Source organism: Miniopterus schreibersii (genome assembly GCF_964146895.1).
Source record: "Miniopterus schreibersii genome assembly, chromosome: 15".
In the NCBI taxonomy this organism is placed as follows: domain Eukaryota; kingdom Metazoa; phylum Chordata; class Mammalia; order Chiroptera; family Miniopteridae; genus Miniopterus; species Miniopterus schreibersii.
Window position 1 is genome coordinate 25883768 of NC_138115.1, and position 14001 is coordinate 25897768.

The 14001-nt window shown below is 50.7% G+C and overlaps 1 protein-coding gene across 1 annotated transcript in view; it reads right to left on the reverse strand.

Moving 5' to 3' along the window:
* Positions 1 to 778: 778 nt before the first annotated feature.
* Positions 779 to 14001, reverse strand: part of CLSTN2 (calsyntenin 2) — a 484330-nt gene continuing 471107 nt past the window's right edge. The window contains exons 11-17 of the mRNA XM_081160688.1: positions 11290 to 11438; positions 9200 to 9399; positions 5768 to 5938; positions 5163 to 5308; positions 4912 to 5035; positions 3955 to 4139; positions 779 to 2103 (exon numbers count right to left, since the gene is read on the reverse strand). Of these exons, the coding sequence (XP_081016814.1) occupies positions 1909 to 2103; positions 3955 to 4139; positions 4912 to 5035; positions 5163 to 5308; positions 5768 to 5938; positions 9200 to 9399; positions 11290 to 11438 (1170 nt within the window). The 3' untranslated portion in view covers positions 779 to 1908. The remainder of the gene's footprint in view (positions 2104 to 3954; positions 4140 to 4911; positions 5036 to 5162; positions 5309 to 5767; positions 5939 to 9199; positions 9400 to 11289; positions 11439 to 14001) is intronic.

The following is a 14001-nucleotide window of genomic DNA, read 5'->3' on the forward strand; positions in this document are numbered from 1 at the left end:
CACACAGTAGGTCCTCAGAAAGCCTGTTAGTTGCGTGAATATGAACATAAGTAGACCCCGGGTGGCGGGCGCTGGACCAGGAGTGGGAAGTGGGGAGTCTAGCCTTGTCTATATCTCCAAATGGCTCTGAGCAAGATGCTTGACTCTCCAAACCTCAGTTTACTCACAGTGAAAATGAGCCTGACGACAGATGTCCCAGCTCCCTCACGGAATTACCGCGAGGCTCCAAGGAAGGAGCAGATGCCAAAAACACTTTAGGCGACAGAAAAAGCTGCATAAGGAAGTGTTCTGGAATCAGAGGCTGCAAAGGCTTATCGTGGGTCCTCCCTGGGTGAAGGTCAGACTAGGGGACACTGACATACGATTCATGAGCTTCATTTTGGGGACCCGGGGCATAGAATGAACAGATTCTGAACTTCCTTCTGAATCTGAATGCCCAGTGACTAGGGACCAGCACTGTGCCTGTGCCAAGCCGCATGGAGGGGGCTGGAGGAGACTGGGAGGATGGGGACAGATCGCACACGCCAAGGACAAAGCCTGAGGTGTCGGAGCCTCGTGGACGGCCTATAATGGCCCTAATTTTTGCCAGCTATTCTCTTGGCCACAAAAGATCACAGACCAGTTACCATAGCAACAATTCCCCCCATGAAGTGCCCACGTTAGGAAGGAGATGGAAGAGGTTTCCTTATTAAAAGAAGAAGAAATAAATAAATAACTTAGGTTTTCAGATATATTTGCCCTCCACCCAAAGGGTTGGCTCCTTTTTTTTTTTTTTTTTAATGAGAAGAAAGAAGCAGCTGTTACCGCAAATGTTTCTAATTCCTAGCAGTTAAATTTTCAAACTTTCATTTTAGACTTGATGCAGTTGACGCCTGTTCTAAAGCATCCAAGAGGAATGTATTTTCTTAGGAGGCAACCTTAAGAGCGTGGAATAGGGTCGAGGATCGTAAGACTCGGCGGCCAGAGCCTCGTCCATGTGGCGCTGCTGGCCCCTGGCCTGGCTCGGCCCAGCCGCCCTGTCTCCCAGGCCTGCGTCCACCGTGAAGCCCAGTGGTGTCGCTCCATCAGCCCTTCCTCCTGACCCCTGCTGCAGGCTTTTCACAGCTGTCGCCTGCGGCAGTGCCTCTGTGGAATGCCTCCTGGACTTGGTGGTTTCAGGGGGTGGGGACCCCCAGCAGGGAAACCATGTGGGTTTCAGTGGCTGCCCAGGCAGGCAGACTCAGAGAGCTTTGGCTGGGGACCAGGCCCTGCTGTGGCCCAGGTTTTGGACTTTTCATATATGCTTATATGGCCTCAGAAAGGTCAAAGGGAAAGGCTCTCAACTGGGGGGAGTGTGTGCACGTGTGCATGAGCGTGTGAACCCTTCCCTATGAACTTAAATCCCTCCAACAAGGACTTCCCTTTAGTGTTGAGGACCAAGATCTCAGGTGTGTGAAGTCCGACCACCCTGCCAGAATGAAGTCACCTGGAAAGCAGGTAAGGAGAACCTGCTGGCCTGTGCGGAGAGACAACTGAGTTAGGTGCGCACGCAGTGAGTGGGAACCCGAGGGCCTTGGGAACACGGAACCGGGGGAGGCGACTGACATAAAGCCCGACATTCTGCCCCGCAGAGAAGAGCAAGGCAGGACTCTGCAGACTGGCTGGCAGGATGCCGGGGGAGCCCAATGTAGGGGCAGTGGGAGCTGCAGGACAAAGCCCACCCCGAAGTCCCCACTGAGGATGACGCTGGGCTTCTCAGAACCGCCCCAGGGCTGGGGCCCAGGGAGTGCCCAGGGCACGAAGGGTGGGCTCGGGGAGGCTGGGGAAGGCCTGCCCGGAGTGTCACTGAAATCAGAGGCGACGGTGATAGACTCACATAATCAGGTGTGGCTTACAAAAGGGACGGGTGGGCGACGCAGACGGCGGGCACTAGTAGGGGAGGGTGGAGTCGTCCCACTCCAGCTGGGCTTGCCTGGCGCCGCCCTGCCCGTGCCTGCCCCTGCCCGCGCCTTCCTCCGCCTCCTCCTCATCGCTGCCCGAGTCGCTGCTGCTGGAGCCTGTGTCTTCTTCCATCTCCTCCTCTTCCTCGGGCTCGTCCGCCCCGCCGCCTGGTGCTTCGTGTTTCTGGATGGCAGGAGGGGAAGGGAGGTGCTCGTCAGGGGCTGCGAGAGGCCACTTGGGAGCTTCTGTTTCTCCCTCCACTAAGGAAACGTTTAGGGCCCTTGGGCTTCCTTCCCCTTGGTGCTCACCCCTTGGGCCTGGAAGGGAGGTCCCCTGGTGAGAGGTGAATCCAAGGGCCAAGGACAGAGACAAGATAGAGCAGCAGGTTCCAAGACACGAATTCAAGGTGACAGGTGCTTTAGGCCCTGGACATTTAAGCCGGTTCCACACGTCACTGAGCGAGCCGTTCAGGCCCAGGTTTGTTTTCTGGCATTACTGGGGCCTGTTGATACGAGCTAGCCGAGCCTTCAGTGTTTGCTTCTCACTGAGAGGACGGCATTTCAGCGTGTGCCCCTTTTCCAGGTAGGAATGTAGTGTTTCTGGGAGCAGAAGGTGTCTAAGCCAGGACTCGGGTGCGCTGCCCTCAAAAGCCTTCCCCTGGGAAGTTCATGGTCTTCATTTTCCACGTCTGCCTCTCACTCTCTGACTCTACCACACTTTTTTCTAGTCCATCTCTGCTCCCCCTGGTTTTTGTGATTCCAGCCAAATCTTTCTGGATTTATGTTTTGATGAACCAGCCATAGAAGACATGTGCCCTTACTTGGCCGTGTCCCATCTCTGGAGTATCTTTGTTTCTACCGTTGCATCGCCCAAATCCTACCCATTCTTCAAGGCCTTCCTTAAGCTAACCTCCTCCAAGAAGTCTTCCCTGAACACTCCAGCCCCAAAGGCTCTCCCTGCTCAGGCTTCGCTGACTGCTGGCATCACCAGGTTAGCCCTCGGCAGGCACACTCTTGCCTGGTACTCAGATGGCCCCAAGACTGGTGGTTGTTTCCCACACCCAAGGCTCAGGTCTTCAGGAGTGGAGATGCTGGCAACTCTACAGTGTTGGCTCATCACTACCCGCTGCACGTGCTGAGCCACATTGGCACGCTGGCTTTGAAATCAGAGGCCAGCTGAGCGGGAAACTGGGGATGAGGCTGGATAATCTTCTTTTCATTTCTCAGTGGCTCCTTCTCATCTCCCTTGCTTTGTTACTCTTGGCTCTACCTCCACTCAGTACCCATGGGCAGACTAAAGGGCATAATGCCGTGGTTTCCCTTGATATTTATATGCCCAGAGCAGAGGCTTTGGGCATTCCTGAGTGATGCTGGGGGCTGCTGGCTAACTGGCAAGATCTGAACGTTAGAATCAGGCAGCCTGGAGTTTGAATGATGGCACTGCCATTGCCAGCTCTGAGTCTGAGCACTTTTCTTTCCTCTCTGAGTTAGTGTCCGCCTTGGTAAGTGAGGATGATGACTCTTACTTCACAGGTTGCTGGAAGATTAAATGAGATGCACGTATAGAGCATGCTGTGCAGTGTCTGGCATAATGGGGGGGGGGGGCTTAATAAATGGCAGCTATTAATGTTGTATTTCTGTTTTAATCTATTCAGAGCCTTTAAATGAGCTCTGCAGGCAGTGTGGAGCAAAGCCATCTAATTTGCACTGTTAATTAATCAAAAATTCAATTCTGAGTCCCTAAGTGTTAGCTCCTAGCTAAATATAATGGGGGTGGCAATGAATAGACACCACATGGCTGCTTGCCTTAAGAAATGTCTGGTTCTGCTTGTAGGGTGACAACAATTCACATTTTTAATCAGTGAGTGCAGTTGGTGGGGAAGGATGGTTCACTTGGGTTGAGAGGGCTGGAGGAACTTAGAGGGAGGGATCAGTGGGGCTGGGCTAGATGTGCCAGGGCTTCTGGCACAAGAAAGATAGATGTGGGTGGAGGGGAGGCATCCCATCTTAGCTCCCACCCCTGTGTGAGGATCACCTCCATGGGGTTGACTGTGATCGTGAGCGCAGAGTCGTCCCAATCCATCTCGGCCTCCTTGGCAGCCTCGGTCTCCTGGGTGAAGTGCTGGTGGGCGATCCGAACCCGGTACACACCCATGGCCACCACGAACACTAGCATGCACACGGAGATGATGATGACCACGGTGGCGATGCTTGGGACCACTGGAACGAGGAAGGAATCTTCATGACATGGTGAACCTAGCTCACTCTAGGTCACCGTGGAACAAGAGTGAAATATCTGTGCATAGGTTAAAATCTGCCCTACCACCTTCCAGCTATAGAACTCTGGGCCATCCCCTTACTCTTCCTGGGCTTCACATTTGTCATCTGTACGAGGACTTAATAATTCCTATCCCATGGGTAGTTGTGAGGAGCAAATGAAATAATCTATGTGAGCGTCCACATGGGCACAGAGTAGGCACTCAATAAATGCAAGTTCTTTTCTATCTCTTGCTTTTCCCCTCAAATTATAGGGCAGCTCCCACTGAAAGCCAGACACTGTGGAGGTTAGCAGAAACAGACACAGTGCCCAGCAGACAGTAATACCATATGGTAAGTTCTGGGACAGAAGTATGGGTAGGGGACTTTGCAATGTGATGTACGTGTGTGTGTGTGTGAGTGTATGTAAGGGGTTCAAGGAAAACTTCATACAGGATGTGGCTTTGAGTTGGAACTAAAAGGACTTGCAAAATTTTACCCCAGCCCTTTGTACTAACCTCTGTTACTATGAATTGTCTGTAACTTCTTGTTTACTGTCCAGTTCCCTACCAGGCTGTGCGAGTGCCTCAGAGCCAGGGTCCATAGCTTCATTGTCAGGCCCCTCCCTCAGTTCTAGGCACCTATGGCTGCTGCACCTCAAATGTCTGTTCAATGGATGGTCTTGAGTCACAAGGATCTCCTCGTGTCCCGAGGTCCCTCCTGCCAGGTGGCCTACCTGAACTGCGCTGGACGCTGGTCTGGGACTTGGGTTGGCGGGCGGGCTGGAGGAAGGGAGGCTGCATGACCAGGTGGTTGACGTGCTCCTTGTCTGAGACTCTGACCTCGTGGAGGACGCTGACCTGGGAGGAGCAGGGAGACGTGTGGTGACAGGAGTGGCAGGTGGGCCAGTGGCCGCAGTCCTCCCGAATAAATGAGGGAAAGAATGGGTGGGCCCGGGCTTCCCTTACAACAGCAGGACTCTCTCACCTCCAAGTTGAACTCGTTGCTGGTGTAGCGCCCATTGAGTTCCGAGCACTTGATCCTGAACCTCCGGGCCTCGAGGGAAGCCGGGCGCCAGTTGCGGTAGCGGATGTGACGAAGCACCTGCTCATAGCGGCTCATGGAGCCCACACCTGTGCCAAGAGACCATACTTGTCATAAGAAGGCAGAAAAGGAGACAGGGAGACGGGCTGCAGCTGCTGGGCTTGTGAGTCTCCTGAATTAGGCCAGGCTGAGAGCTTGAGGTGTTTAGGGGCAGACAATGTGCTGAAGCAAAAGTCGCAAGGAGCTCATTAAACTGATCCATGGGATTTCCACATACAGTGGGCTCTGACCAGAATGGTTGGCCACAATTTGCCAAATGTTGCTAGAATATTTATTTCTATAGGAGATTTCTCCAGGAGTGGGGATGCCGTCCAGGTTCTCAAGATGCCAGATTAGCTCAACAAAGGAGGGGCCAGAGTCCATGCTCTGAGGTCAAGGGTCCCCACCTGATACTACCTTCATAGGTGATGGAGTGCCATCACATTCATGACACCCTGGACAAGGCGACTCTAAGAGACCACTAAGAGAAGGGGCTGAGCGTGGCTTACCGTAGATGGAGTAGCCTGCAGTAGAGTTGGTGGCATCAAGGTGTCGCTGGTGGAGCTCACTGTGGTTAAGCTCCAAACACTCCTGTCTTGGATCCAAGTCCCCTCCCAGAACCAAAATGTCACAGAAATCTAAGTTGTGAAGCATTTCTTCTAAGACAGCTGGTTTGGGGGCTGCGGGAAGACCAACACATGGGAAACATAGGCGTGAGGATCATGCAGACAATGGAGGAAGATTGCGTATCATCTTTCTCCTCTGTGACACCCCTGGTTAAGGCTGGGTCAAGAGAAGAGGCAGAGTGGCCCTCAGGACCACCTCCACTGCTTGGATGATGTCCAGGCAGCCCCTGAGGTTGGGCAGCATGAATCTGTGTGAAGACATGAGCACCGTAGTAAAAAACTGTGAATTTGACTGCCAGCACTGCTACTGAGAAGCTGTGCAATGTTGGAGAAACTACCTACCCATCAGCTTCAAGTGCCCCTCCACCCTGCTGGTGTAGCTTTCTCCATGTGCTCCTGGTGTGTATCTGTTGCCCCCTGTAGACTCTGAGAGTCTCAGGGACAGAAGCACTTTTTATGACCAAGTCCTCAGTATCCAACTCAGGCCTGGCATGGAGCAGTATTACTATACATGGCTCAAATGGAGCAAAACTGTTAATATAGTTAAATACTTAAGTAAATTGGTCCCTGACTGATTCTGGGGTGGGGCTAAATTTCCCAAAAGGGTGTCTGAGCATTTGAAGGCTTGTTAGATCAGCAGTACTAACTCATAACTTTGCCTTAAAATAAGTATTGGTATATGGAGTGGTTGCTACATACCAGGCACTGTGCAAACAAAATCCTGACAGACAAGATTTTGTTCTCAGAGGGGGTATTACTATTATCCCAATTCACTGTTGGGGAAATGGAAGGTCCAAGAGGTGGATTGCTCAGAATCACACAGATAGTAGGGGAGGAGCTAGACTGAAACCATGACTTTCCAATTCCACAGTTTGTAAAATCTTCACCTCTAGGCCAGTAGTCTCCAAATGTTTTTGATCTTGGAGTCTGTTCTTGGAAAATGTGTGAACCAAGATCATTGAAATAAGTAAATTTATTTATTTATGAAGAAGACAAATATATTTTGTGCATTATAAAACATTTATAAAATAGAAATTAAAAAGGATTTGCCAAAGATGAATTTTATATTTTAATTTTTTAGTGATACCAAAAATATTTTTGCTCTCAGTCGGTATATATTATTATAAACACTTTCATATGCTTAATTTTTAAATGCTTGCCAATCTAAATGGCTTCATGTGTTATTGGCAAAATCTAAAAGCACATTAATATAGACGTAAGATAAGGTCTATCATTAACAATGGTGTATGTGTATTGCTATTTCAAATGGTCTTCCCATCGTTTCTGGGCTTTTTTGCCAGATTCTAGCCAGGTCCGGTTAGGGCATCCTTGCTCCTGCCTCCGGATGTGGCTGATTGGTGGCCCTAGGTAGGGGACCATTTTTTCATTGTTCCCTTGTGCTTGCATTGTGGGTAGTGTGTTCCATCTGCGCCTTCCTTGATTCCCATTGTGCTGAAGGAACTGTGCTGGGCTCAGGGGCTTAGAGATGAATCAGCCCTGGCTGAGCCCTCGTGGAGCTTCTGGTCACATTTAGTAAACAGCCTGAAGAAGTTGTGTGCTGGAGGGCAGCACTTGTGGTTTGGGTGTACAGAGCAGACACCCAGGGTCAGGGGGGCTGGAGGGAACCTGCCGGAGGAGGTGTGGAAGGCAGAGATGTTTGCCAGCCATAACAAGGACAGAGCAAGAGGAACCTTCCAGGCAGCGGGAAGAGTCAGAGCAAACGTGTGAACAGAGACTGTGTGTGTGAGAGAGAGAGGGGCATGTGTGGGGGACTCGCCTGTCCTTTGTACTGAAACAGCACAAAGAGTGGGTCAATGGGGCAGAAGGCGATGTCGGAGTGGGTCCTTCAGGCCTGGTGGCAAATGCCATTAGCTCGCTTCTTTGAGGCACTCAGAATAATGATTATTCTAACAACAATAAGAGTAAAATTTAAAAAGTACTAATGTTAGGTCTTAGGCAGTGGCCCTGTGCTCTGCATGCATCTCTCATAAACAGAAGGTCAGATAGGACCCAGATAATTGCTTTTCCCTGCATTTCCTGTGTGCTGTTACCAGGCACGGCAAACCCAGCCGCTCTCAGTTATGGCTTGCTACCACCGAGGCCAGAGGCCCTTTTCCCGCCTGATTTTAGCTACAAAGGAGGGAACAGGGAAGATCACTTGACTTAATGCACCTTGGAGTGTAACTAGGAAACTGCCCTGCCCTGACAGGTGGTAAAACACCACCTATTTTCTAAGCTAAGAAGGGCTGCTTTGTGACACCCTCCCCTCCCACTCCCCACCCACCGGCTAGGGACCAGGGTGGTTTAAGGCAATGGGTAATTAGGATTACTATAGAAGCAGCCCCTCGGGACTCAGGCCCACTGGCACCAACGCACCATTAGCAGCTGCTGCTGGAGAGGGAGAGGGGCAGAGGAAAGGATTCTCTTGGAGAAGGCAGCAAAGGACCGTTTTCAAAGGTGTTTCCTATAGATCTGGGTCCCAGGTTTTCTTCTCTCCCTCCGTCCCCCTCTCCCTCCCTCCCTCCCTCCCTCCCTCCCTCCCTCCCTCCCTCCCTCCCTCCCTCCCTCCCTCCCTCCCTTCTTTCCTTCTTTTCCCTGCCTCCTTCGCCTCCTTCAAGCCAGCAGCATACACTGTAGCTTTCATGCAACCAAGTGTTTCTCCCTGGCAGATAATTCCAATTACTCTACTTTCACGGAACAGCCCTCGCAATAATGAAACTGTTGGAAAGAACAACTGGAAAGTTCCCTCAGAGCCTAGAGCAATATTGCCAAACAGGCCTTTCACCGTGCACGTATTAGGATGCAGTTATGTTTTTTCCTTTGTGATTCTTTAACTTTTCTCCTGATTATCAAAATAACACTCCCTACAGAACACTTTGCAGCTGCAGAAAATTGAAGGGGAGCAGAAACCAATGGGCTCCTAGGCTTCTCAGAGTGGGCGCTGCTAGTATAAGGCGTGCTTTCCTTTTGGCATTTTCCTGTGTGCTTTTTCCTTTATGTGGTTGAGATCAGTCTATGGGTAGATACTCTGTAATTTGCATCTCGCTTTTTGTCACTTACCATTTAGCATGAATGCCTTTCCTCCAACAACACAGCACTTACGTGGGGCACCATGACTTGCTGGGCCATTCACTCCTCTCCTCTTATTTATCTGTGTTGTTTCCAGGTTGGTTTGCTTGTTTTGCTACTGTAAATACCTTGCTATGGAGAACCCACCATGCTGTTGTCCTGGAGTGTGATTTGACGTGGCTGTGAGAACTTAAGGCCTACCGCCCACAACCCAGGATACACCTGCACCTGCGGCCTTCAAGTCACCTGGGGCCTCGGCTTTGGTGAACGTGCTGACGATCTTGATGTCAGGGAAGAGGGTCACCCCTCTGGCACTTTCAAATTGGGAGGCAGGTCTCCAGACGCGGTCGGTGCCATGGAGGGTGATCTGAGGCTCGATGGCCTGCAGCACCATCACGTAGGCGTCCACGTCGGGGATGCTGATGCACACGTCTTCTCCAAAGCACCTGGAGAGAGCGCAAGATGAAGCCATCCATCAAGCGGCCATGGACAAGTACGCATGCAGCCACCCCCAGTCCTTGACAAGGCATCCTGATTGCCTGAGAGGCTCCAGGATGTCAACAGGCATTTAGGCTTAAAGACACATTATAGCCAAAATGACTAGCAATCTAGGGACGTAAAAAGGTTGGCTCCTGGGGGAAATGGGGATTTTCTATATCAGCAACAAGTAACCATTAAACCTTTCATGATCCTTTAACAAAGTATTCAATGGCAGCGTTAATTAGATAGCGACTGCCTGGTTTGTGCATTAGGATCTGATAAGGAAATTGCTGGTTACAGCCATCTTACTAAGTGAGACTGCAGCTGAAGTCTCCTGCCACCGCCTGTCTGTGATCTCTTTACGGGGATATGACACAGGTGCACCTGTTCCAGGTGTGCCAGCGGGGAGCTACTGTGACCACGATCCTTTTCAGGATACACTGCCACTGTGATACCAGGAAGCAGAGGGTGTGATGACAAGAGCTAAGCCCGGCAGGTTAGACAGACAAGGGCCCCTGGCTGGCTCGGCCGCCCCTGGCTGTGTGACCCTGGGCAAGGTGCTCGCCCCTGTGAACCTCGGCTTCTTCATCTACGGAATAGGAATGACAACAATGAATTGCCTTACAATAGAAAGGATTAAATGCGACAACGTTTAGAAAAGAAGCTGGCCCGAAGCCTGCATCATGGTTGGAGCTCAGTGATGTTGACACTTGATCTGCTCATGAGACCTCATCAGGTGTGCGTGTCATTGGCACTCTCTGCTGGACATCTAGGCCAAGACCGAGGCTACAGTGGAGAGCCCCTGGGTCCAGATGGATGGTCTGGGAATACTGGGTGGGCTTTAGCTGGTGGCAGACATCACCCTTGGGAAAGTTCCCTAGGAAAGGGTAGGCTGGGTGGACCCCATGCTGAGCTATTCTCTCTTCTTCTCTGGGTGGGTGAGGTGTGAGAATGGTGCTGGGTTCCTGTTCCCAGTTTTCTTTGGCCTTTGCTGCATCAATCCCACAGTTGACAGGGGACATTCCTCCTCTCACCTGTTCCTGGAAACCTGGTCCCAGAGCTGGAGACTGGCCAGGGTGGTCCCTGTTCTTCATTGCAATGTGAAGCTGACCTGGAGGTGCCTGCTCCCTACCCAGGCCTCTGGGTGGGGGGCTTCAAAGTGGATGGGGGAGTAGCTCCTATGTCAATAGAACTATTGAATGAATTGCTATCTGTGGGCTTTATCCCGACACCTGTCCCAGACCCCAGCTACAGGCAGTCAGTAAACCCGTATCTCCCACCCTTGTTCTTGTCTTTCTGGGTCCTTCTCCTGGCTCCAGGTGTTTTCCTGGGGTCCCCTTTCTAGCCACCTGTAGCAGCTGCTGTGGCTGAGGAATGATCTGATAGGTGGGTAATGGAGTTATCCATGGGCTTCAGTAACAGTCTCATCCACTTAAATGAACTCTGCTCCCTGGGGATAAGAGTGAGCCTGCTCTTTCTCTTGAACATTCATGCTATTTAGGAGCTCTACAAGGCTGGATTGGTTAATTTAATTAATCAGCATTGGTAAAGCACTTACTATGTACCAGGCACTGTACCCTTAAATCACACCACTTAAAAAACAGCTCTCTGAGAATTTACAGAGAACAGTGCCTTCTAGGCATTAAATCAGATACAGAAGAAAGCAGAGAGCTGGATTTGAGTCGGCAAAACAACAGAATATTTTCTTTAAGAAGAAAACAGGAGACTAAAGATCTATTGGGCGTCCTCATGGGGATCACAGAGAAGCTGGGAACAGAGGATGAGAAGCGAAGCCTGTGTGGCAAGGGGACCACCCCGCGGCCCCAGCGCAGCCCAGGTGCCTGCCATCCACTCACTGGACTTTGGAAGAGACTTTGAGGCGCCGCACGCCCGCGGTCGGGAACTGCCTGGAGTTGATGTAGGAGACCTTCTGCAGGGCGCGGTTGATGTTCCCGATGTCGTCACCTTCCATCACCAGGACGGACTGCGAGGGGTTGAAGTGATACTGGAAAACAGCAGGAGGTATCACAGGAGAGAATGGCCAACAAGGAACCCAGTCCCTGGAGACCCTCCCTCTCCATGGGAAGGCCATGAGGCCAGCACAGCCCATCTCCCGCAGCAGCAGCTGTGTGCACAGAAGGCTGTTTTAACGCCCCCTGGTGGCCTTCAGGACCCTGCCCTTTAAGGTCCCCAAGGATTATAAACATCCCTAGGATGGCATTCTGAAATTCCAGTCACGGTGCTCCTGCAGCTCAGTCCTCCGTGGGTGGCCCATGCTCTGTGCTTCTGTGGGGTCCTGACCAGGAACCTTCAGCCCTTGGATTGTCCATCCCTCAGCCAACAACCCAGAAACTCGGGGCTTCAACTCCTTTCGCTGCTCTTGTCTTTGCCTTGGACTGCTCTTCAGTTCGCCCTGCACTCACTCCCTGGCCCATGCCCCACCATCTTAGCTTGCGATCTTAAAGCTCTTTTTTTTAGTTAATGGCTTTCCTTCTCTCAGATTTGGTTCTCGGTCTTGCTTGCTTGGTGCTAAACTCTGGTTTCCCATGAACTTTACTCACGTGCTGCTAATACACCTGACTATTGCCCGAGGTTTCTTATCTATTCGTTCCCCTCTGAGTCCCTGGTATCCCACACTTGGTGAGGGCCCAGGGGCACCATGTTCCTCACTGAGTCATGTGGGTCCTCAACTTCTGCTGCTCTACGAAACCCCTACCAGTTACTCTTCTTTGAATGGAACATGGAGAACCGCTTTAGTACTGGCCTGAGTTAGTGATCTTGACATACTTCTGAGCAAGAATTATTAGGAACTGCTATTAATAAGATGTCAGGAACATATCTGTGGATTTGACTTATGTATCCAATGCTCATGTGATAGGAAAGAGGGGCATGAATCTATTTTTATGTACCTACTTAGCAACAATTATTTATTTTTCGACTAGATAATATATCCACATGGTTCAAATGTATATGTGTGCTAAGTGAATGTGTCCATCTCATTTCTATCTCCTACCCTCCTGCCTCCCCCAATCTTATCTTATAGGCAACCACGGTTATATTAATTTCTTAGTGACAACTCCATTATTCATAATTAGTTGCTTCCACTCCCAGCGAGAGGCTTATACATGCCTGTCCTATTGTCACAGGCTTGATCATGTGACTTAGGGCACCCTTCCCCGCTGGATATACATTTTTGCCCTGTTGCACTCAGTAGTGGTCACATGATCACTTGCTTGGCCACCAAAATGTGGGCAGAGTATTGTTTGCTTGATATCCATGTGGAAGATTTAGCAACCAGTTCATGGTTTGGCTGTCACTTTCCCTCTGCCATGAAACCTGAAAGGTTCCTTAGGGTCTGGTCCATCAGCCTGGGTCTCACAGTGAGGGTGCTATGAATCAGAGCTGCAACCCATCTATAATAGACATGCAGTATGAACAATAAAAAATAGTTGTCATATAAACCACTGAAAATTGTTAAGTCATTTGTTGCTGCAGCATAACTTAGCTGACTTAGTGTGAGAGAAAAATAAACTTTTAAGCCTTAAGCCATAGAGATTTTGGAGTCTTTTCTACTGCAATCACATAGCCCATTGGAGGAATCCGGCCCTTCCCGGGCATGATTCTCACTTCCCCAGGGCTATGTGGCATCCCTGGAAGATAACAGGCTGTGTGGACGGCCATCCCCCAGTTCCCGCACACACTACAGACGGAGTACAACTCTGGACAATGTACTTCTCCTTTCTGGATTTTATTTCCTCATTTAAAATAATGAGGATATTAATATCTACCTGCCTGGGGCTTAAATGAGATAACGCATATAAAGTGTCAATTTATGGTAGATTTTGTCATAATTCTTAGTGTTGTAATTATTTCTGCACTGAGTCTTTGCCTGTGCTGGTTCCCTTGCCTTCACTGCTCATCTTTCCCCACGATCCAGTTCCCTCCTGTACCGAAAGCCCTGAGCAGGGTCTCTCTGAGCCGTGACATCTGTCACAAGCAGCAGTCCCTGTGCTGGATGCAGGGGCCCCTGGCCTCGTGCAGGTGACGCTGCAGTCAGCTCCGGCCGGCTTCTCTCTTGCCCCGGATGGCTCACTAGTTGCCCTGCACTGGTGAGTCATTCTACAGCAGCTCTGAGTGCTCACAAATCACCAGATTCAGACTTGAGCAGATTCAAGGTCATTCTTCTAAAAACACCACCATGTTCCCTCAGGTTTTTCTGCCCCTTCACCATCCCTGCTATGGTATAGTAGAGTTGCCATTTGTCTGTCTGCTGCCCCCAGCATCTGTGAGTACCTTGAGGGTAGAGTCTACTGACTTTTTCAGCATCAGCACAGGGTCTAGCACATGACAGGCATGAAGCAAGCTGATGACCCTGCAAAGAAGGCCAATGTCTGAGCCTTGCATCAGGGCTGAACAGGAAAATCAAGCAGTTCTTCCAGAGGGATGGGTAGCCAGTAACCCGGGCAACCAGCAGCGGGCACATTCCCACTGTGACCACCTCAGGAGAGGATGGGTTAGGGGATGTGCTGGATCTCCAGGTAATACCTTAGCCTGGTTGCCAGAGCATC